Here is a 25,873-nt window from a genome sequence, read left to right as displayed (position 1 = left end):
CTTTTTTCTCTGAATGCAGGCTACATCTCTGTAACACTTTGACTTTCTTCCGTTTCATAAAAAAAATGTTTAACCAAACTCTCAATAAAATAAGATTTGATTTGTGCTTCGACACTTACTTCTGAGCTGGCCTATTTGAGGTTATTAATTCAGGAAAGATTGGAATGCTGGCAGAGAAGCGATAAGTGTTTGGATTTGTCTGGTCTGCAAAATCCTCATTATTTAAAAATGACTGCATCAGTTTCTGCACAAAGCATCTTCAAACAGTCATTCATTGAAATTCTCTGTGAAGACCTTCCTGGGGGAATGGTTTTTCAATAGATTAATAGTGTTTGATTTGCAGTTCACTGCAGATTCATTTCACAAAGCTGAAACAAAGAGATGCGAAGGAGATACAGAAAATGGTTTATCCAACATTTGAAGAGAAAGAACACTAAACCCTCACACGTCCAAAGACTTATTTTTGTATTTGCAGATTTTTGGTAAATTTTATGTTTGTTTGTTTCTTTCGATCAATCACAATCCTACCTGCAATTTTTGCAAATAGGATGCAAACTTTTACCTCTTCTCTTTTATCAGCGTTCTATTCGGGAATACTGTATTTAAAGTCCCGCTTCAATCCTGTTTTGATCCATTGTAAAAGCGTTCAAAGTGATTTTTTTATTTTGATTATGCCGTTTTTGGCTAAAATCAAAACACCTGGGTTGAGGAGAGCTTCTTAGAAATTTACAGCTGAGTCAGTGTGGGGTAAGCCAGCCTCCACTTCCCGTTATCCAACCTTCTTTCTGGAAACTCGATTAAATTTACTACATAGCAATTATTACAATTAAGGAGTAATGACTTATCGGCATGCGATAAGGCTGGACTACTACCCACAATGCATTTTGTCCAAACCAAAGCAGGCACCAAACCTGTCTTAGTTTTAGATCAAACCTTTCCTATTCTAAGACAATTTCCCAAAAAGCTGTTGAATGTGCTGGTTGGATTTTGCAATCATAAACATCTTCATGGACATTAAAACCCAAATGAACCTTCAAGGAATTTATTAACAAACTTTCATTTTTATCATGAAATTTACTTCAAACAATTGTCAAAGAATTTTTTACCTAAAGAAAACTAGAAAAGTGGCTCAATTTAGATTACAATGTGACTTCATAAGCCTCATATGATACTTAATATGTATTCTAGTGGATATATATTAAGGATTCAGGGTTGTTTTGCAACATTGTGATAACATTGCCATGTTTCTGTGTGCCATACAAGATTCATAACTAAATCCACCCCCTGGATATATTTATCTACAATTAACCAGATTTTTTTTAAAGTGATTGTCTTTTTCTTATCAGTCCATCTCTATAAAACATGCTGAGTTTTTTATCTCTCAATTGCAGAACGTCATGGAATATTTTTCAGTCCTTTTGCTGGACAAGCAGCTGAAAGAAAAACAGGGCTCAGGAGGTGGAACTTTTTGAACTTTATTTGTGAGCACTGTGTCCAATTCCCAAGCAGCAATGAGTTGTGATGGTCGCTACAAGACGACAGGTTCTCCAACAGCTTCACCATGACCATAAAGGAAGCATTATCACTTCTTCTCCATCCATCTTTTGTTGCTGACTTTGCAGACTTCATACCAATGTAAAGCTGTGGTGTCTGGAATATGCAGTGTCTCATGAGTCTCCCCTTTGTTTGGTTTAATTGCAGGACATAAATCAACTCTGCTGCAGCCAGACCTTTTTATTCTCATTGAAAAACCTTGCGATTTTATTATTATTATTATTTTGCATCATGGAAAAAGAAAGCACAGAACACAAGAAAATTATCAAATTCATGAAAACTTCTCGAAAGCAAAAATGCAGCATTAATTATTTCCTGAAGAAAACTTTTAATCTCTTGCATTTTGTTTCCTCTCTTCTCTGCTCTGTTCCTCTGAAATGATTCAAATTGTAACTGAAGATGTTTTTTTCTTCTCTTTGGCCTCCAGCTTCTCCAACCGTCCCTCCCCTCCACTCGGAGCATTTCAAACCTTGCCATGACAAGGACTTGGCCTACTGCCTAAATGGAGGGGAATGCTTTGTCATCGAGACTCTCAGTGGCCCTCACAAGCACTGCAAGTAAGTGGCTATCTCATTTGATAAAATCTTCTCCTGAAAAGAGCTCACTTGTGTGTGCAAGTTTTTATGTTATATCAATATTGAGTCTGTGTTATTATGGTCATTAACAAATCCCTGAATCGGAAGTTGAGCTAATGCAGACTTGTCTGTAAAGACAAGGCGAATTTCTTTGGGCTCTTCCCCTGGTGGAGGGCCTGAGGGTTTGGATGTAGATCAGACAGTGACTGAAGGGTGGAGCAGAGGCCTGACAACATTCAGCCATAGAATTGAGTCTTGTAACTTTTAACTGGACATGTTTCATCACCTCTTTGGACGGTACAGAGAGGTACCACCTGGCTAAGCTAGGCTTTGGAGTCAACCTTCTCAAAAAGAGGTTGGACTTTGTGCTTTTTTGGAGATTGGAGTCAATGATGATATGTGAGAGCACTTGAGGCCTCCCAGCTTGGAGACTAGACATTGAAGTTTTCCTGTGTTGAGAAGGTAGCTTCATTAGGTACCCCTGTCCATTTGCTAGTTGAAGCAAAGAAGCATCAGAATGGTGATGAAAGGTGTTGAAGTGACTTTGAATGTGGCGTCGTTGTTGCTTGCAGACAGGCTGGTTTGAGTCTTTCAGAAACTACTGATCTACTGAATTTTCAAGCACAACCATCTCTAGAGTTTACAGAGAATGGTCTGAAAAAGAGAAAATATCCAGTGAACAGCAGTTGTGTGGATGAAAAAGTCTTGTTGATGTTGGAGGTCAGAGGAGAATGGCCAGATTGGATCCAGTTGATAGAAAGGCAACAGTAACTAAAAAAACAAACACTGGTTACAACCGAGGTCTGTAGAAAAACATTTCTGAACACACAACACATCCAACCTTGAGGCAGAAGACTGCACTGGGTGCCACTCCTTTCAGCCAAGAAAAGTGAACTGAGGCTACAATTCACACAGACTCACCAAAACTGGACAATAAATGATTGGAAAAACGTTGTCTGCTCTAATGACTCCATTTCTGCTACCACATTTAGACGGTAGGGTCAGGGTATAACCACAGTGTAACATCTTCTGATGGCAACTTCCAGCAGGATAAGGTACCATATCGTAAAGCTGGAATCATGTCAGACTGGTTTCTTGAACATGACAATGTGTTCACTGGACTTAAATGGCCTCCACAGTCAACAGATATTAAACCAATACCTCACCTTTGGGATGTGGTGGAACAGGAGATTGGCATCATGGATGTGCCACCAACAAATACGCAGCAACTTTGTGATGCTCTCATGTCAACATGGACCAAACTCTCTGGGGAATGTTTCCAGTACGTTGTTGAATCTATGCCACCAAGGATTAACGAAGTTCAAAAGCCAAAAGTGTTGTCAATAAACTCATGAGTATTACCCAGTAAAAATAGGTACCTTTTTAACCGTTTAGTACATTTTTTTAAAACCTCTAAAGTTGGACTTTAAATATTTTTTCATAGTTTTTCTATAATCAAGCAATCCTTTCCACAAACGTCTGAATTTTCCAATAAAATTAGCCACATGACACTTTAAATACTAACAAAACGGTTCATATTTTACCATGACTTGGTGGTTACTGGATTACAATCTAAACTAGTTGCCATAAAATAGAACTAACACCTTAAATGGAAGATATCATTGTCAGTTTCTTTTGATATCTGTTAACACTGATGTGAAAAAAGCATAAGGAGCTCTGAAAACCTGGTTTCAGAATACTGTAAAAAGGCAACAAAAAAGAAAACAAGTGGTTTCCTAAATGTTAAAACCCAAGTTCATGCAAACACGTGTAATCTAGCCAGAAAGTCGGTAAATCAAAAAATGTGTTTTGTGTCTTTTTTTGTCTGATTGGAATGTTTTGCTTTAATAAGACAAAAAGTCGCCAGGCAACACGGAATCACAGAAGAAGTCGCAAAAGAAGAGAAAGAGGAGACATACACATGAGGACTGCTGTTCACATCTGTTGCCATGGTAGCAGAGTCTGTGGACAAGCTTGGCCGCTGAAAAGCAGAGGTTCATGGCCTTGATCACACTCTCTTTGAATTTTAATGCAAGTGTCGAGAAACAGACAAAAAAGATACCAGATTGATCTCTGGTGCTTTACTGTCTGGCAATAAGCTTTTCTGATATGACGATGTGGACAGCAAAAGTGTGGAATTGCAAAAAATGATTCGTATTTTATAAGAAAAAATGGTTTAACACCTTCTTGTCTGACTTTCTTTCCAACAATATGAAAAATTTTCATTATATTTTTTTCCATTCAAGGTGATGATAAATTAAGAGAAGTCCTGGATTTAATCGTACGCTACAAATTAGCGACATACGGCATGAAAAACGGATCAATTTAAAATCTATATTATTAAATGAGGATTTTTTTTTTAATCCCAGACCACAATTTTTAAACAAATATTGTTCAAATTTGCATCCACAGGGATTGCTAAAAGGACATAAAACTATTCAGTTAACAACAATTTATCTTTATCAAATAAAAGGACAAATTTTCTCCCCAGGAACAAGATCAATGCATAATCTCATTTGACTCGTAATTAAAACAAATTGAGGAAAAATGAGGTTGTGAAATATGATCAATACGGATATTTAAAAGGAATAGTTTGAGACTTTTTCTGCTAGGATTTGTGACAGAAATATTCTTTGTATTTTATTTTTTTCCAAGGCACTTCTTGGCTTCTATTATAGTGATTTCTCCTAGGTGTAATGATTCATGCATGAAGTAGTATTCCTGAAAAATGTCAGTGCAGGTTGTCCTGCAGAGCCTGGTTTCACCCCATCGGTTTATGAAACCTGGCGGGTTGACTGCAGTGAGCAGGAACCTGTGAGTCACATGGATTCCTCGTCCTGGCTAACACAGTGTATTACACTACTCAGTGCTTTGGGCAGCACAGTCATGCGTTCTATAATTAGTGCTTAGTAAACCAGTAAATTAGTCAATGTGCTAAGATAACATTTTTAGATTCCTGGCAAAAAGCCAGGTTTTACCTTTTGTCTATTTTTGTTTTATACAATTAATGTTTTATTTTTGTGAAAGTTTTCCAAAGAGACTGAATTTTTTTGTAATTTTAAGGATTTTATTATCTGCTTTTAAACTCCTATCGTGCCTTTTTCTACTCAAAAGCTTCCCATTTACTTAGATTCAACACTTTTATTATAATAAAGGGTGTTTTATGATTATTGTACCTGAATGACCAAAAACTGTAATTTCAGCATTGTTTGTATTAAAGCGAACAAGAACTTATTTATATCTACATAGTTTTTAATTTGACTTTTTTTAAAGAACTGACTAGAAAAGGGAATTCACGGTCTGTTAGACACACTTCACTCAACACGTTATATGCCAGTAATATCGTCAGACCTCAGTATACACTTGCAACTTGTATAGTTATCATTTGATTTGATTTGAGATGGTTTATTTCAACCAATCAAATAAGAATAATACACAAAAACAATAAAATCATCAGTTGTACATTCATACAATGACGAATAAAACTTAGGATCTTTAGACATATTAAAAAATATTGCTTGAAAGAGAGTGGAAGGAAGCGAACTTATATAATCACACCCCAGTTCTACCGTAACCATTTTATAACATGATATATCATTATCCGGTTCATAACTTTATCAGACAGAATTAAGAATCCTGGAATATCAATAAAGCACATGACAAAGATGAATTACTTAAATTATTATGTAAAAAATAACTATGAATCATTAGTTTTCAAGCAACATATTTCATTAGGTATACAAAAGCAAAACGTATACCTTTTTCCATTGATAAGCATTTGTGGTCCTTAGCTGTGTGTTCACTAAATGACACTGAGATCTTAGAGAAGCAACTACCAGTCTATCAGTCTGAAAAGTATTGGAGGATGCAATTTTAGTGCAAGAAATATTACTAGAGGTGGAAAACACAGAGTATTTCCTTATGTTTAGAAAAGAAGCCTCTGGGTCATGGAAAAAATACCAATGAAGCCTTAGAGAGCCTAATAAATGTCAAACTGCACATTTGCAGAAAAAAAATAAAGATCAGACTCATGTCTGCACAGAAAATTATACTGTTGATCAAAACGGTAAACTGTTTTGGTTTTAGGTTCATGATGGCACACTTCTGAGTTGACCATGAACCTAAATATCGAAGTCAAATAAAAGGACACTTTTCTCTGATGCACACATCGGATAAAAATGTTGATCCAATATAAAATCCTTTGGAATCCTCAGTTTGAGTTAAACCTACACAAATTTTTGAATAAAACTTCTAGAATTCTTAAAGATATCTGTATACAACAAATCATGTCATTAAAACAGTTATTCTTTGCTGCTCAGTGGTTCAAGTGGTTTTTCACAAACTGTTTCTTCAATATCACCCAGTTTTGTTATGTTCAGTACAGATAGTTGTTCTTTTAAAGGAAAGTTGTGTCTAGTTCACACAAGGTCTGAAAGTTCCATGTATAGCGATTTTTTTCAATTATCTATACGAAAGCCCATTGAGATGACTGTTGTGAATTTGGGCTATACAAATAAAATTGAATTGAATTGAGTGTAGTTTTATTATTATTTTCTTTTCTATAAAAAGAACAAACTTTTGCTTTTACATTATTTCATAGAACTGCCTTTACATTGTGTAGATGCTGCAGGTGATCCAGTTTTAATCATGGGTTGCATTTCAGCCAGCAATTTAAACATTTTTGCAAATTTGTCGTACAAAGCTTTGCAGAGTGGAACTTATCAGGAGTTACTTGTATTGGGGTTTTAAAAAATCCCCAAAATAAACCATAATGAAAGACAATGATGTCTAAAGCTAAGGGAAGAATGGTTTAGAATGATGTTATCCATTTGTTTTTTGTACACAACAGTACATTGGACCTGCACACAGCCTGTTAGCAGAAAAATGCTCAAAACTGAAAATACTTTAAGGCCAATAACTTTTAAGGTTTAAAAGGTACCTAATGCAAGTTAAGGTGAAGGTTAGAAAACTTAAATCTTGAGTTTCATTGGGTAAAAAGACCCTGATTTTAAACTGAAGCAAAAAATGTTTTAGATTACTTAGATTTATTACAAATTAAATTGATTTTATGAGATCAGTGAGTGAAAGACACTGTCTAGTGTCTTTCAGATAATGATGTATGCTCAGATGTCGTGGCATGCTTTGAGGTGGGAGAAAAGGAAATGGATATTAGGCCTTATTGTATGTCAAAGCTAGAATACATTACTTTCTGCTACTGAATCATCTAAGATGCACAGATGAGCACTTAAAATGCAGTGGATTGCAAAAAATTGAAGTAGGGATGAATTATAAAAAGATGAGGCAAAAACAAACCAGAAAAGAGCGTTTTTTATTTAGAGGAATGGCGACGAAGAGGAGATGAGAGTGATGGTGTGGCTAGACACCAGTGTGACACTTTGGCCTGATTTAGACTGAACACAATTAAAATTTCATTTTGCATGAATTTGGATGAAACCATTCTGTCCCTGTGCTGGGGGCAGTCAGAAGATGCAAAAAACAAACGTTGACGGAGCATGTCTTCACACCTGTAACCCTTGTGCTATCCTAGGCACTTTAACATTGGGAGTTGGGTCATCTAGACCCACTAGACAGTGCTCTGAACCTTTTTTCTTCAATGATTTGTAAACCTCACTGGTGTCCATGGATTACATGAAATCTTTCCACCTTTATCCACCTTTGTCATGGTAGGGAGAACAGGTCAATGCAAGGGTGGGGTCATCTAAGACAGCACAAGGGTTAAGGGTTTTAAAACAACATTGGTGAAAAATAATTTGAAGACATGAAAAGTCACTGCTAAAGTGTTAAGCTACAAACTTGGCATGTGATGTTTGTTCAAGAACAGGATAAACGTTCTTGAATAGATATGGTGCAAATTTCGTGAATCTTGCCCCAGGCTTTTTTTGTCACTGTTCTATTTGGACATATGAAAGGCTTGGTGTAGAATTCCAGCCTGGCACAAACATCAGTTATAGTTATAGTACATACATAACTACCAAATACGAGTCCCTGATTGATCAAAGTTCAACCAGGTTTAACTTGCAACGTGTGTATAAAATATAATGTATAAACTGCACTTAAGTGTGTTTAGTGGCTTTACCAGATCAGTTTTGTTTAGATCTTTTAACTAGCAGACAGAGCAGAGTTTATTTGCCTAAAATAGTACATTTAACTATTTTGATGTGAGTAACTCAACTGCTTCAACTGTCAGCTTCATTCTGTTCGTGCAGCTGAAAATAAAAAAACGTTTTACTGAACAAAGAATGAAATCAAAGGCGAATGTAATTTGACTTTTTTTTTGTTCCATGGTAGAAATTTTGGTATGACTGGAAAAAAAAAGAACTAGTTGACAAATTAGTAGTCCAACAAATGCATCAAACCAAGCCCCTATGGGAGGCAAAACAGCAGTTTGGGATTCAAGGTTGGATTTTTTTTTCGTTGTTCGAATGACATGCAAGAGAAACAAAAAGAAAATAAGCTTCAACTTGTCTACATGTGATCAAAATCATGAGAGGAAAACAAAAGACAAAGAAGAAGGGAGAAGGTGAAGAAAATAGACAGATTTCCAGAAAAGCCGTTGGCAGATTAAAAACTCAAGTGCATTGAAGCATTGTGAAAAAATGCAGAAAATGTCTCAATTCCACAGAAATAGAAATGAGAAGCAGAAAAAGTAAGAGGAGTTGATGACAGCTCACGCTTTCTAAATGAGGAAGAAAGAGACCCAAGATAACATGGCGGTGTTCCTAATTAGGGCATCCCTTTCAAGTGTGCAGGTTTGATGTGTTAACATTATGCAAATGTATGCTCATAAACAAGTTTTTTTCCCCTCCAAATCTCTCGGTTTGTGTTGCCCATTTGCAGGATGGAGAGTTCTGAATATATGTGTCCAAAAATTAAAACAAAAAGTAACTAGATTAATAATCAAATACATATATAAATACCTCCCTAACCCATGAAATTAGCTTATTTGTATATGCACTCAGTTGGTGAAATGCTCGACAAAAAACAAAGAGAAAAGTAGGCCTGTGGAACAGAGAGAAAAGGGAAGGAAGAATAACTGGGTGCAGTATTACGCAGATGTGAAGTCTCATTGTTACCTTGGAGGTATACCAGCCCCGATGCTGTTTACTACACTGCACTTTACTCTGAAAAGGCTGCATGGGCCCTCAGCTCAGACTCGTCTGTCTCCCAATCTGCCTCACAGAAGGGAACCCTCATAGAATCACAAACGTAAGGGACCTGGAACATCCGCATTTTCTGCTCAGAGTGGAGAAGCTCCAAAAACAACCTTTATGGATACCCTAAATATTCCCTCTGTAATCCTTTTGCTATCTTAGATGACCTCACCCTTACATTGACGTGTTCTCCTTCCATGACAAAGGTGGATAAAGATGTAAAGATTTCATGTAATCCATTGACACCAGTGAAGATCACAAATCATTGAAGAAAAAAGGCTCAGAGCACTGTCTAGTGGGTCTAGATGACCCAACTCCCAACGTTAAAGTGCCTAGGAAAGCACAAGGGTTAAAACATTTTAATCTGGTCAAGCACTACCAAGGAGCCTTTCAGCTGTTGTACCTGCCTTAAAGACCCACTCCAACGTTAATTGTGTCTTTGGCGTTTTTAACATGTTCTTGTAGCATTTTTCTCATGACGGAGGACATAAAAAATTAAGATTAACACAGATTATTTCTCTATTCAAATCATGAATCAGGAGCAGATGTAAAAAATGCTGTTTGAAAAGCTTAAAGCTGTGACGTAGAAACTAGAGTCAGCAGGTCACAACATCCCTTCTCTGCTCCATTCTGATGTATCCACTTGTAGAAATCTAGATCATTTTCCTCGTCCGAGCTGATATCTAGATCAAAACTGTATGGCTGGTATGATCTGATATTGCTTGCCATTTTTGTTGCACCAGTAATGTTAGGTTTGGGTTGTGAGTGGCTGGTAGCTAGCAGAAGAGCAAGTCAACAGATGGATGAAGTAAAGTAGGGATAGACTTACTCAACACCAACACTTCCACCCAAAACTCCGAGGTGAATTTCGAATGAAATCCTGCCGCACTAAAGAAACTATCTCCTAGGAAACAACAGGTTTTTTTCATTTCCCTAAAAATTGCATAATCATAATCAAAAGACCACTGGGAACACAGTGAAACTAGATAAAAAGAAAATTGGAGTCAATGGAATCATGAATAGCAAAAATCTCCAGAAGATTAAAATCTTTCAGGCTTATTTATATAAATCAGATAAGTTTAACAAAAACATTAGATGTGCTCTTTATTAGTGGTGTATTGGTATTTTAGGGAGTGGGATCATCAGTGACCATGATATTATTCACCTTCTACGCTTCATGAAGCCTGTTAGACACTTTCCAACTCTTTCATGAGTCCTGCTTTTTCTATTTTGCACCGTGCTTCACAGATTTTTTTTCTCAGTGCAATTATGCCTGCTTTTTTTAAACAGCGCACTTTGTTTTGCAGTCGGATTGGCTATTGACCGATGTCAAATTATTCTCTTCTGTGTAGTGTGTGTTAGCCTGGGGGCCGTGCTGGCAGCGCAGACTCTTCCTGAAAGGGGCTGTTCTCACTTTTATACATATGAATGTGAGAACCTCGTTTTCATGGGTTGGGAGGGGCTGGTGCTCATAGCGCATGTTTTTAGAGGATACTTAGAAATGCATGAATGGAACAAATTACCATGCTGGGGTTGTTGTTTGTGAGGAATTAACATTACATTGCACATAAAAGCCGGAAAAAAAGATTTTGCATGATATAGGCCCTTTAAAGCATCTGTAATTCAACTTCCCTAACGTTATTTTTAGAACGTAATCCCTGTGACTGAAAGGAGGACAGTGTACACATCACTTTTATTGTTTACTCCCTGTGGTTCATGAGCCAGGAACCTCATGAAGACCAAGCTTCGTTTGGTTCACATCAGAAGTCAGGTGAGCTTTCTAGCTTGCCAAACTGAGCAGACTATTTGAAGAAATTAACCCTGGCACAGATCAGTCCTGTCAAGTGTGAATTCACCCTTAGTCATCAGAAACACTGATTAGCTTCTTACTGCCTCCATATGATTCATGACGAAAGGTAATCCCTAGATATCATGATCATCAGAACGTGTGAGGACTTTCATTATTTGTCGTTTGGTTGATTTGTTATCTGTATCACTGACAGTTCATGTCTTGCCCGGAGGCAACAGTAGAAAATGAGCTGTGCAGCTAAGACTGACACATTTATAGAAATGTCTGTGTTGTCCCTTTACAAAAAAAAGAGATCTAATGAAGCATGCAGATCTTAGTTCATACAGTTCTTCAAGTCAAACACCCTTTAATTTGATTTGCTTTCACTTCTGACCATCATGTATTTATGTCAACGTGGTTCTGATGCTACAAATACCAATACACACACTTTTTATGTGCAGACCCTTACACAAAATTCCATTTGCTTTGCATGTAATTTCACTTTTTATTTTATTTTATTTTATTTTTGTTCACATGCTTGGAGAATACACCACTCAAGCTATTTACTGTAGTTCACTGCAGCTCCATGGTTTGCTGAACAGTCAGTCTGCATTGAAACTGCAGTGAAGCCAACAGGATTCACCTGCCAGCAAACTGACAAAGGAGTGGGATTTGATTAATGTGATCTATAGAGTCAGGATCAAGTTGCAGATTCATTGACTTAAGTCCTCCTTAAGTATCAATCATAAGAGACAATACTTGACTTTGACTTGAATTTTATCACTTCAGACTTTACTTAGAATGGGCTGCATGGTGGTTTGGTGGTTTTCCCTCTCTCCTCAGAGCTTGAAGGTCGTTTCATGTTCTCTGTGTGTGGGTTTCCTCCAGGCATTTCAGCTTCCTCCCACAGTGTAAAACATGCTCCAATTCATTAGTGACTCTAAACTGTCTCTTAGGTGTGAGTGTGTGTGCTTGTCTGTCTTTGTGTGGTCCTGCAACGTACCGGCAGACTATCCAGGGTGTACCCCCCGCTTTTGCCCTTCATTGAATGGGAGTTACTGCACCCTCCCTATAACTCTGTACAGGAATAGAGGATGGATGGGCTTGACTTAAGACAGATAGCCTTAAAGGATTGTAATTCACTTCAGTTCCCTGTCAGAAATCCTGTTTTTTTTAAAACATTATTGTAGGATTTAATAGAGTGATACATGCTGTCTGCAGGCCATCAGCAGTCAGCAGACAACACAAGAGCAGCAGTGATGCAGGCAGCTACACCAAATTGGGTTCCAGAGTGATACTGCAGATGACAGTATAAGGAAGAGAACTGCAGTATGCTGTGTCTGCAGCTTCAAAACCACATCTAACTTCATCCGTCTCTGTGAAACTCACTAAGGAAAGAGGGTTGCACGATTGGGTTGTGTAACTTTTACAGACGTTTGAAAGCTAAATAGCAATTTAAAACTCTATTTTGGGGGGGTTGTGAAGCACGTGATTTTCAGGATTCAAATATAGGTACACCCTTACCTTTTCTCTTTGAGTGAGAAGTCAAAAATAATCCACTCATGCAGTTCTAAATTCACCAGGGTGTTTGTTTACATGCATAGAGCTGCATGTACACGAATAAATTCCAAAATAAATTCAGGAAATTTACAGCCTCACAACTTATTTTTTACCCAAACAGGAAAGCAAATGTGGCCGTGAAAAGTGAATGCATGGGGGTGTGCTTGTATCTTCTCATGGTGCTGATTGGTGGACTCTTCAGGGACGTGTATGCACCATCAATAACCCTGACAACCCAGTTCCTTAAGATTTGAACGGATTAATTGTGAGTATTTAGCTGATAGGAATGTCTTGCATACCTTTTCTTTTGTTCAGGACTTGCTGATGATAAGGTATAAAGATTTGCGCATTCATCACTGTGGCAGACATAATCCTGGGCTGATAAAACAAATGTCGATAAAGGTTCTTATTTATCTAGGTGGTGCGTCTTCAGGTTGAGTCATTGCGCCCGTCTTTAGGGGTTTGGATAAAACGTTTTTAAAAAGTAGATTTTTGATGGCATGACGCAACTTCAAGATAAAAATACGTGCGTAACGATTGTTACGAGTTTTTTTTTAGCCCAAATTCACAACAACAGTCTCTCAGTGGGCTTCGTAAGTCTTGTAAGGTAAACATGCAATCAAAAAGGATCATAAATGCATAGAATTCAATAGGATAATAATAAAACTTTAACTAAACAGACTAAACTAAACTGGCATCCCTGCCCTTAGACCCCCCTTCGCGGTAAGGAAAAACTCCTAAAAAAAACGGAATCGGGAAAAAACCTACTGTAAATTTATAAGATTAAACTTGCAACCACAACACACAGGAGGAGTGATTCCTTTGACAAAAGATGACATGGACATCTAGATTATTTGTTGATCCACTTAGATAAAGATGAGAACACTTCAAGTTTTACGATGAAGGAAAACCTCATCTTATCAAAATACAATAAATGATATGAGACCCTTTAACCTTTGTGCTATCTTAGATTACCCCACCCTTACTTTGACATGTTCTCCCTACCATGACAAAGGTGGATAAAGGTGGAAAGATTTCATGTAATCCGTGGACACCAGTAAAGATCACAAATCATTGAAGAAAAAAGGTTCAGAGCACTGTCTAGTGGGTCTAGATGACCCAACTCCCAATGTTAAAGTGCTTAGGATAGCACAAGGGTTAAAAAGTGTTTTCATATTGACTGGTAATGTCAGTGATTTTGAAATTTCAGGTAATTTTTTCATATATTTTCAAACACTAGTTTTTATTTGTAACTCGTTTCTTTTTTCCACATTTTAATGTTATGTTAATTAGAAGCACCTTTCAGTTAACAAGCCAAGGTCAAACAGCATGACCCTCCTGAAACTTTTCTTGATTAAGGTAGGTAACTGTCAGTAAGCTCCAATTTAAATAAAAAAAACTAAATTTATAATAAACAGTTATTATTCAGTCATTATTTTTGTCAGAATAACCATTCTAGCTCTGATGGCTTTTTTAATATGTTCTTGATAACCCTATTTTAATGATATTTTTTTTTATCGCCAGTTACTCAATAAACTGACCAATCAGATGCCTCTGTGAAAGCATGAGGTGCCCATTGGCCCCCACCTTGAACATTTGATTGACCTGAGTGGAAGGGGTGTGGCCTTCGAACATGCTCACTCCTGAGCAACAGTAGTTGCCATAAAAACATTGATTCAGACCGACAATCACTGTTGTCTGGCTCCAACATGCCGACGTCTGTATCACGCAAAAAAGGTGAGTGAATTGGCGTCATTTCGCTGAAGCTGGAAGTAAGCAACTTTCCATGTGTGACATCACAGCCGCTCTCTCCAGTTCTCTTTTAAACAGTCAGTGGTTGAACAGATAGAGAGGAAAGGTTAATATGTGATGTGTGACAAAAGTTTGTCAGCATGATGATAGGAAAAGTGTAGAAAACGGAAGTAAGAGCAGCCATGAAGACTCTGAGAAAGAGACAGGAAGCAGATCTGGAGGTGGCAGAGATGAAGATGTTGAGGTTCTCTCTAGAGGTGATAAAGATGGATAAGCTCAGGAATGAATACAAATTTTAAAGTGTTGTCCACACATTGGACTGTAATGATGGCTTGATCATTTTTAGTCATCACGTGTGTTGTCTGCTGTGATGGTACTTGGTCCTTTTTATATGATAGTAAAATAAACCTACCATGTCTTAATCCAAATGGTATTTTCCATTATCAATATAGTTGATTTATTTTTATTTTGAAAAGTTTTTATTATGGTAAAGGTCGATTCAATTCAATTCAATAAAGAACTTGCTGGATTGTTGGATTGTAGGAATATAAATCAAATCAATGAATCATTAGACGCCTAATTGCAGTTAATCACAATTTAACTTTAAAGTCAATTTTTTTAATTAATAGAAAAATAGTAAAACTTACCCTGTAAGAGTGGTCATTTCTACCATCAATATTCTACTACGCAGTTTTTCTTCTGAACATGTGGGATTACAGATTTTATCAGTGGGATATGTGTAAACTTGTCTTCATATTATCGGACTCCTGCCCTGGGACTAGAATGAATAATTGGCAGGAAACTTTAATGTTTAAATCAAACACCTGTTCAGATGTTGCATTGTGAAGCAGCTCTGCTTACAGCACTTACAGCATGCTTACTTGTGTTTTTTTTTTTTTTTTTTTTTTTTTTGGGGGGGGGGGGGGGGGGGTAAAAATGGGGTGTGCCACACAAATGGAGTTTGCTGTTACTGTGAGGCTGAGACCCAATGCAAGACTTGCTAATTATAAGATGTTATTTAAAGTCAGTCATTATCACAGCCCTGCAGCAGTTCACTGAGCATGTTTAAATCTGTCTTGCCTATTCCCTGCAGGACACTGTGCTAAGACACAGTGCGATTCTTGAAATGAAATGCGGCTTTTGTTTTTGGCTTTTACGCTGACAGAATGTATATTTCCTTTCCAGGTAATAAATGCATTTGCAGCATACAAGAATTTCAACTTTAAATACTCTTGGCTCTCTTTCTTGGCGTCCTTCTTTTTCTGCAGCCACTTTCTCACAGTTAAGGTCTCAGTGCTTGCTGAAGCTTCTGTAAGAACATCATCCCCTTTACTTTTCATTACATTCTGTGTCACAGTTTTCACAGCAAATAGACTGCAAGTGCAGCAGGAGTTAACGAACATGTCCCCTTTTGCAGACTGTAGAAATGGCCAACTGGAATTCAAGCCTGAACTGAATGGGAGGATGTTTGTTGTTCATTCGGAGCAAATAAAAGATAACAGTTTTTTTTCTCTGATGTAGTTTAAAAGGCAAATTTACCGCTGTTCAGACCAGTTTGGGATTTCTGTTCTCACTGTGTTGTAATGTAATTTTGGCTGCTTTCTTTAGAAGAGTGAGTTTTTTTTTTTTTGTTTCAAGATCCGAGAATAGCTTTTGTCTCAGTGTACACTGCAAAAACGTAATCTTAATCCTTGTGCTATCCTATGGGGTCCAGATGACCTGATCCTTACATTGACGTGTTCTCCCTACCATGACAAAGGTGGATGAAGGTGAAGAAGATTTCATGTAATCCATGGACACCAGTGAAGATCACAAATCATTGAAAAAAAAGGTTCAGAGCACTGTCTAGTGGGTCTAGATGACCCAACTTTCAACAATAAAGTGCGTAGGATAGCACAAGGGTTACGAAAGTAAATGGACTCATATTTTGAAAGAAAATGCAAGAAAAATAATCTTATCAACACAGCTTTTCATTAGTGAAACAGTCTTAGATCAATAAAACATGTCTTAGTCATTACAATTGTTTTAAGGGAATCTTAGTAAGACAGTTTTTCTTACCCTGTAACAGATATATTAATTTTTTTTATTTTTCTTTTATTTTTTTATTTTTACTTATTTTATTGTTGACCCACTCTGCAAAACTCCATAAACTGATGTGCTATAAATACTACAAAAACAGCCTCCCATAGAACTAAGTCCAAAATTCTTAAAATCTGAATTTATTTCTTTAAATAAGCCTCAAACTATTTTTTAGTTCACATTGATCTTATCGAGTCACTTGCCGTGTCCAAATTCCTTTCCTTCTCTTTAACTCCAAAAAAAGAATACAGTTTGGGACTATCTAGTGCCCTGGATTTTTAAAAGCAATTTACCATGTCCAATACTTATTTTCTATAAACGGGAAATATGACGTCATCAATTTCCCAGAGTAAAAACCTATTAAATACGAGCATTTGACAAGGACTATTTTGGATTCCACTGGATTCCCATGATGAAAACTTGGATGGTTTAGAGAGAAAAAATTAACCAATGTTTTTTTTTCACAAAAATCTTTCATACGCAATGCATTGTGGTCTATATTCGCCAATCTAGAGTGCATTGATGCACACTGGTTTTTTTGCAGATACATCTGGGAAATTTCTAGGGCAGTTGATTGAATAGAAGATTCAGACAGCACTACAAAATGGCAAAAGCACTATATAGTGCACTGTATGAGTAGTGAAGGAATTTGGACACAACCAGTGTTTTGAAAAAGTTCCTGGTGTGATTAAATCAGATATTTTTTCTATCTGTAACTAAATGGAGCTGCAATAATGACCCCTAACTATGCACCTGGAGTTCAACTTTCTGGACTTTCCTGACAAACAAATAATCCAATGCACACACACCCACTGTTGTGCTGAAAACCAGGACGAAAGAGATTAGAAAGTAAATTATTGACTAAAATCTAAACCACATGTGTCAAACTCAAGAACCCCATGTCATTTTATGTGGCCCGCGAAAGGAAAAAAGTTTTTCCTAAAACAAAAATTGGTGTGTATTTGTTCATATTTAGGGGGAATTGGACTTAAAATACCGGATTGGGCAACTATACATTAGGACTTAAACACTGTTCATATAACCTAACCTAACAGAATCAAATTCAAAAGGATTTATGCTAGTAAATAAATTTATGATAGTAAATAAATAATGAGTTATTTAACATTAAGGAGTAGTTACATTTATTTTTCATTACATTTAGTTTCATGTATAAGTTATATTTGGCCCTTTGAGGACAACCCCTATGCTGATGTGGCCCTCTGTGAAAATGAGTTTGACACCCCTGATCTATACCGTGGAAACAGCATCTTTCTAGTTTAAACCACAGAGAGAAGGATATTCCAATCAAAGATTCCCTGGAAAGTTATACCTGATAGTTAATTATTTTTCTATTTTGTGTTACTTTCTTTTTTTGAGTTTTTATTTTATTTCAATCTAGTAATCAAGCGTAGAGGGGGGGCTAAGCCTGACGACCCACAGAACAGGAACACTGGCAGCTAAGCGCCTTTATCAGAAGTGAAATGAGCCCAGCGATTTTACGGACGCCTCCATCAGCCCGAGTCCACAGCCTCACCATTCACACAAAAATCACAGAAAAAGACACAAAGATCCACAAAATACAGGAAGGCCTCACTCTGCCAGGAAAAAACAAGCATCACACTCCACTGCATGGACAAAAGGAAAATGACACTGGTGTTTTTATGTGTGCTTGGGTATATATGACATCTGTGTGTATGTTGATATCTGCTTTGTTGTTCCTTTCTCTCTGTGGTTCATTGTTTTTCTGTCACTCTGTCTCCCACTCTTTGTCCCTTTCTTTTTGTCCCGTTCTAAAACCACCCCACCACATACATCCGTCTCTCCTCCACCTCGTCTGTGCATACATTCAAAAGACAAAAACAAATGTGGCTTCACAAACAAAAAGGGGTTTATGTAAATCCAGTTGGAGTGTCCAAGAAATGGATTGAACAACCTCTGCTATAACAGAAGAATGTCTTAGCTTTTGTCTGTTTGCTTTGCAAAAATAATCAACACATTTAAGGTTTGTTTTGGGAGCTTCTACACAACTGACTTTTAGTGTATATAACTATTTCTTTTACGGAGCCTGTGTCCTGACATGGAAAAAATAACAAAATAATTAATTTCGTTCGCACAAATTAATTATTTCGAGGGCACACAATAGTATTTCGTGGGAACGGAATATTAAGTTGTGGGAACCAGATATATTTTATTTTTTACATGTCAGGACACGGGCTCTGTATTTTTTCTATCCTGTTATTTTAACTCTAAAAGTAGACATTTTCTTAATTTTGTTGTTTTTGTTTTTAAGGTTTTTATTTTGTCCCTTCATAAACCCTTTCAGTGTGTGAGTCATTGAGACATTTAAATTTTGAGTCACCCTGTAACAACTCCAGGGTCGTGTGTGTATTTGTTCTTGTGTGTACGTGTGAGTTTCTGCTCATGCATATGTTCAGTTTCACCCCTGATGTTGACGTGCCTCTTGCAGAGACATTTCCACACTTTGTTTTGTCCCAGTCATTTGAGTTTATTAGTTTTCTATTTGTGTTGTGTTACTCCTCCATTGGTCACGATAACAAAAGGCTGTGCTGTCATTATCCCTCCTGGTTTCAAAATGTTCTGTTACCAATTTCTAAGTTTTCTCCAGATCAGGGACGAAAACACGCTCAATGAATAAACATGAGATAAATTCACAGCATGTGTTTTCCTTACAAAGAAAGTGTTGGGTCCAGGAGGATAAAGGCAATTGTGGTAGATAGAAAGTTGTGTACAAAAAGAGCAAATGATAAAAATAATGTTTGATTACTTTGAGTTTTTCACTGTGAGACTATTTTATCATAACTACTCCATAAGACACACACCGTATTTACTGCAATATATATATGACACACTTATAAGCCTAAAGTTGTCGTTTTGTGGTTTCAAAAAAACGACAATCCTTACATCGCTAGTATCAGTGTACAGTAGGGTACAAAAGTATTTAGTCCACTTTATTAGTATTTAGTCTTCCACTTACAAAGATGAGAGAGGCCTGTAATTTTTTATCATAAGAATACCTCAACAATGATCGACAACATGAGAAAAATTTCAGAAATTATCTGATTTTTAATTGAAAAAAATTTAAATTGTGGTGAAAAATAAGTATTTGGTCGATATCAAAAGTTCAACCCAATACTTTGCTCACGCAGTTGATTTTTTTAACACCAAGCTGTTTAGGGTACGACTGAGTTTTAGGGCCAGTTTACAAAAAAAACGATTTTTTTAAATTACGACTTTTAAGTCGTGAATGCACGAGAAAGAACGTCATAACTGTTAAATTACGAGATTTTAAGTCGTAAATATATGACTTAAAATCTCGTAATTTTACTTTTTTTTTGGTGACCCTAAAACTCTGTCTAACTATGATGGCAATGACAGCAGTCAAATGTTTTCTGCAAGTATTCACACAACAAAGCTTTTACAAACAATTGCTGGTATTTTGGCCCATTCCTCCATGCAAATCTCCTCTAGAGCAGTGATGTTTTGGGGCTGCCGGTGGGCAACATGGACTTTCAACTCCCTTCAAAGATTTTTTTATGGGGCTGAGAGCTGGAGACTGACCAGAAACTTGAATGCTTCTGTTGAAGCCACTCCTCTGTTACCCAGGCGGTGTGTTTGGGACCGTTGTCATGTGGAAAGACCCAGCCATGTTTTATCTTAAATGCCCTTGCTGATGGAAAGAGGTTTTGTCTCTGGCGATACATGCCCCCATTCATTCTTTCCTTTACACGGATCAGTCGTCCTGGTCCCTTTGCTGAAAAACAGCTCCAAACCATGATGTTTCCACCCCCATGCCTTATGGTAGGTAAGGTGTTCTTTGGATGCAACTCAGCATTATTTCTCCTTCAAACACAACAAGTCAAGTTCTGACTAAAAAATTATATTTTGGTTTCATCCGACCAAACGACATTCTCCAAATTCTCTTCTGGATCAACCAAATGCTCTCTAGCAAAGTTTAGAGGGCTTGCACATGCACTGGCTTTATCAATTGGTCACTGACTAAATGCCTTTTTGCACCACTGTATAACATGAACTGCTGTTTTTAAGCCAAATATTAACTGGACAAAAACATTTCCTTTTTTTTGCTAGCTATTACAGAGACTACGGATTGTCTTAAATTCTTCACAAACAGTCTGAACTACCAGGCTAACCCCAAGAAACTTTGCACTGGTGTTATGTTTGTTGTGACTAGCCATCCCCCAACTGCCTCAACACTAAATGGATCCTATTGACAGAAATGATGTGACCAGGTATTGGAGCTGTGTGGAAAACAGAGCAACCCATTGAGGGCTATTTCTAAAGTTTTAATGGGACTCCATCAAAGCAGGTGAGATGTCCTAAAAAAGAATGGAGAAATATTATTTTGTATTCAAGTTAAGCTAAACATGTGATTCCCAGCAAATCAGCCAGGATGAAATCCATCTTTCTCTAAAAAGTTACAGATGAAATGCACAGTGAAAAACCTAACATACTGAATTTAAAAAACAATCTCTGATGGATGATGAATGTTGTCTTACGCTGATGGCTGTGCACTTCCACCTGCCAATACCCATTAACCGGAGAAACAGAATAAGGTCATCCAATGTCTAACTAATCCCAGCAAAAAGAAAAAGAATCATTTAGTGGGCCATCATTCGGTTTCCTGTAGTCAACATAAAGTCAAAGCCCACCCTTCTCCTCCTGCAGCAAATCTACTGGTGCTGCCTATGGGCTGAAGAATGGCTGAGTGTGTCATTAATTATGTGTTCCAAATTACCCAACACCTCCTGCTGCAAATAGAAGGGAACTCCTAAAGGGTGCAGTATATGAAGTCCAAATGGTGCACATTTAAAAAAAAATAGGCTTAACCAGTCAGCTGTAGCTGTGGGGGGGTTTCACTCTTTGATGACCATTGTGGGGGGCTTTCTATACTACCTAAAGTAATTAACGATCGTCTGAGTTACTATCATTAATGTCTTATCTAGAAATGAATACTTCTACTGCATCAATGTGATGATGATTTTTATCACTGTTAAAGACCATATAAACTTATAAGGCACATTAAGGGAAACAAACTTTTTTTTCTGAGGTGGGGATGATCAGGGTTTTCCAAAACTACTTCAGCACACGTGTTGGTGTTTTGTGCCTGTGCAACAAATGTGGCAGTGTTGTCAATTTGCCCGGGGTCCACACATCTGAGCAGGTGCCGCGGATTGGAAAACGATACTGCATGTGCCTGCGAGGGAAAGATTGAAAGTCAAGGTCAGAGAGTAATTAGGCTTGTTTCTGTCAGACCAGGGAAACTGTCGGGCCTTGGGGATGAAAAGTGATTATATGGGAGCATGAAAGCAATTGAATTCTATTGCAAAGGCCAAGAGAGGATTGGAGGGCAAGGAGGACGAAATAGCACAGACATGGTGACAGCAAGTTGTTGTCTTATTATTTGGAACTTAAAGTCCTATCATGAAATCCATTCTCAGTAAGAACCGGGCTGTTTTTAGCAGGTATGGGAAGTGTGTAAAAAAAAAAAGATTTTTTTTAAGTTGACTATATTCATCCCACAACGGGGAAATTGTTCTCCGCATAAAAGCTACAAATAGTAGTGCCTGTAATGCCTGTGCATCCACACTTTTTTTTTCAACAGATTCAGTAGATGCCAAACAATCTTACAGTCCAATGCACATTAGAAGTAACAGGTCAAGACAGCAGCAAGACACAGTCACACTTGCTGTGGTTGACCACTTTTCTAGAACTGTTCATTTCAGTCAGACAACTCATGCAGTAAAGAAATTTATTTTCACATTCTTTTAGTTTGGCATAAGGCTCCGTTCAATTACATAAGACAAGATCTCCATAAAACTTTTGGGCAATAAACTACCCCCCAACGGAGCTCAAAGGTGGAAGCCAGAGAGGAGGGTGGGGCGACGAACGCAGCGCTTGCGGTAAAGGAAAGGAAGGAAAAACTTGCACACCTGGACTTAAATAGGACGCTGAACAGGGGAGTTGATAAAACTGAATCACCCTAGGGAGGAGTAACCGAAGTAAATGCACTGCTTGAGTTTGTCTGCCTGAAATGCTCCCATGGTCGCTCACATCATCCCTCTTCCCAAGTTACCTTCATCCTTTATCAACAAAAAGTAATCCAACACGCAGCTGATTCTTTTCTCATTTAAATTGAACGACTCCACTATTTTCCTGTAACAAACCAGCCCCCCCACCACCAAACACCCCTTCATAAATGAGGCAGGTTGTGTGTGTGTGGGGGGGGGGGTTAAATTCCATTATGATGGATTCATACATCTATAGGTAAAGGTATTTTTTTATGTCAGTAGTTCAGCCCCCCAGACTGTCTAAATGTGTACATAAGACTTTTAGAAGGAGCTCAAACTGAGTAATGAGATGAAATAGGTTTGTAAAGGAGGAATACCAAAAAGGAGATTGGCGAATATTAAAAATGGCAGAAAGAATTGAAGGGCAAATACAGATGAGAAGAATAGCTGCACAAGAAAAGATAAAAAACAGAGATATGGACTCAGAAGTATATTTTTCATTGTTATAATGACTTCTGACTTGTGCTTCATTGTCACTCCCTTCCTTTCACCCTTAGATTCACCATCCGTTTGACATCAAGGAGGGGTTGCATAAGAATTATTCAATCTGATATGCAACACATCCATTTCTGGTGCAGTGCAGCAATCAATAGAGACCAGGCTTATACAATATGCACTGTCGCCTTCATCATAAAAACACATCTCAGTCTGAAATTATACATTTTCTCTTGCTGGAGCTGTCTTTGTGTTCTCCATCTGCTTGCTGTTCACAGAAAATGTGGTACATCTGAATTCTCAGTATTTCTTTATTCATATTGTATTGAATTTCTGATGTTCTACCGCTGCTCTGCAGAAAATATGTCCTCGAAAACAACACAGATATTTTATTTTATCTAAAAACGGCATAATCATAACTTTAAGTCCAATGGGAACACTTTTACAAAAGCTACAAAAGTCATGCTAACATGACTTAAACCTTTATAACTATGAACATTTATAGTTTTAATCCAGCAAATACCTCCCCTTACTATTAAAATGTATTTATTTTAATCAATGGTATTTGAATTGTTGTCATTCACAGTAAAGTAGTACCTTTGGATTACACTTTGTTTGACTAATTTGTTTGGATCAAAAGAAAAAAGGGTTTGTGAAGACTTTCATGACTATTTTCATATGTTAAGGAGTTTTGTCTTTATATGCTGCTTTGAATTACAAGAACTGACTTTTGTAGATTCACAGCAGCAGCTCAAGGACCACCAGCTGGAATCCTCTTTAGGATGCTGGATAACGCTCGCATTTCAGTAAAGGTCACGAGGAAAGGTCACCACTGTGGACCTTGTGTGTGTAAAAAAAATAAGGAAGGAGCATCTGCATGAATGTATTGTAATGTAATGCCTTCAACTTCAGCTCAACCTCCCCAGCCTGCCAACAATGAGCCCAGCTTAGAGGCTGGCACGATGTGAGCGGGGAGGGTTCTGAGAGGTCTATAAATTAATCTGTCTCAGTCGTCTTGCTGAGATTTACCTTAGTGGAGGATCATGGTTCACTGACAAGCAGTAGCTTTGTATACAGAGCAAGAAGAAATGCAAAAAAAACACAAGTTAAAATCTGGGAAGGGTGATGGTTCAACCACTGAAGTAGATCAATGGACTAACAGCTATCAAAAGTCCAAGCAAACTCTCCCTGTAGCTCTTGTTTCTTGATTATTATGTTCAGAGACGCCTTGTGTAACCCTTGTGCTATCCTAGGCACTTTAACGTTGGGAGTTGGGTGATCTAGACGCAATAGACAGTGCGCTGAACCTTTTTTCTTCAATGATTTGTGATCTTCACTGGTGTCCATGGATTACATGAAATCTTTCCACCTTTATCCACCTTTGTCATGGTAGGAAGAACACGTCAAAGTAAGGGTGGGGTCATCTAAGATAGCACAAGGGTTAAAACCATTAAAATCAAAGTTTTTATGTCAAAGAGGAGCTGCTTTCAATTTTGCGTACTTCAGGGGAAAAGAAACAATTACGTTTTCAGAAGAAGCTTTATTTCTGCTGTAAATGTGACAGACTGGCAACTCCCTTGGGTGTACCCCGCCTTCGACCAACAGCTAGGATAGGCTCCAGCAGCCTTATGACCCTGAAAGAGATTCAGCTGGTTGAGAGGATGGATGAATGGAGGTTGCAAAAATGTGAAAAGAAATATTGAGTTTGGCTGACAATCCTTCTTTGTGATGGATCAGACTGAATTCTGAGTTCTGAATTGTTTTAACTTCTCAAAATTGAATCTACTTTGAGATGTGGTTTCAAATCCCAATAGTGTGTTTCTTTAGATGAGGTATCTCTGTAGCTAGACAAAAAAATACAAAACGTTTAATCTGTCCTGTTCCCAGGCTGCAGCTTTAGATAGACAGAAGTATCACAAAAATATTTATTTATTTTGAATTTTTAAAGGTTTATGGTCTTTTTTTACCTTGTATTATTAAATTAGTCCATCAAACCAGTTCTAGACAATTATTTAAATGTTTAATTGCAATGTGTTGCATAATTTCCAGTTAGTAGCTGCAATGTAACACATTGCTGACCGCTAAATATAAAAACATATAGATTTGTTTATTTGTTTATTTGTTTATTTATTTGGAGCCCCATTAGCTTCCACAAAGTGGTCGCTAGTCTTCCTGGGGTCCATACACAAAAAATACATACATTTTAGCAATTTCACAAAAACCAAAACTGATTTCAGAAAATACAGTGACTAATTCATCATATTTACCTTAAAAGCTTCACATGTTAAAATAAGTTAAAACAATTTCATTTTTATACCAGCATATCAAAACACATAGCAACATAACCTCAACAATAATACATAGCATATCATTCAAATTGTTAGTTATTGTAAGTGCTCCATGTATCTTAGTTTTAAAATCTTTTTGAAATGATATTTGTTACTAATAAGCCTTGTCCTTACAGACACTTGATTCCATGCAACAGAAGATCTAAACAGCACTGTTCTTCTCATATAGTTAGATCTTGAAAAAGGAACAATCAAATCACCAGAGCTGACCTGACGAGTTTGATATTGGTGACAATACCCACTGTATAAAACTTTGTTTACCAAATATTGTGGACATTTTTTAAAAATGACATTGTGCATTAAGCATTGAAGACTGAGTTGTACTTTGTCTTTTACCATCAACCAACCTAAAATGGTATGCATCTCGTTCACATTGGTCCAAAAAGAGCAACCAAGAGCCACCCTGGCAGCTCGATTTTGGGCAAGTTGTAATTTTTTTAGATGCCCCTGTGTCGCACTAGACCAAATGACTGGGCAATACTCCAGATGTGACAAAACCAAA

At 37.3% G+C, this 25,873-nt stretch overlaps 1 protein-coding gene across 1 annotated transcript in view; it reads left to right on the top strand.

Moving 5' to 3' along the window:
• nrg3a (neuregulin 3a) overlaps positions 1 to 25,873 on the top strand; it is a 291,917-nt gene that overhangs the window by 241,941 nt on the left and 24,103 nt on the right. The window contains exon 3 of the mRNA XM_078931499.1: positions 1,982 to 2,111. Coding sequence (XP_078787625.1) covers positions 1,982 to 2,111 — 130 coding nt within the window. The remainder of the gene's footprint in view (positions 1 to 1,981; positions 2,112 to 25,873) is intronic.

Source organism: Oryzias latipes, chromosome 15 (assembly GCF_053564925.1).
Source record: "Oryzias latipes strain Hd-rR chromosome 15, Olatipes_Hd-rR_3.1".
NCBI classification, from domain to species: Eukaryota; Metazoa; Chordata; class Actinopteri; order Beloniformes; family Adrianichthyidae; genus Oryzias; species Oryzias latipes.
Note: the sequence above shows the minus strand (reverse complement) of the source record. Positions and strands in the feature narration are given on the sequence as shown.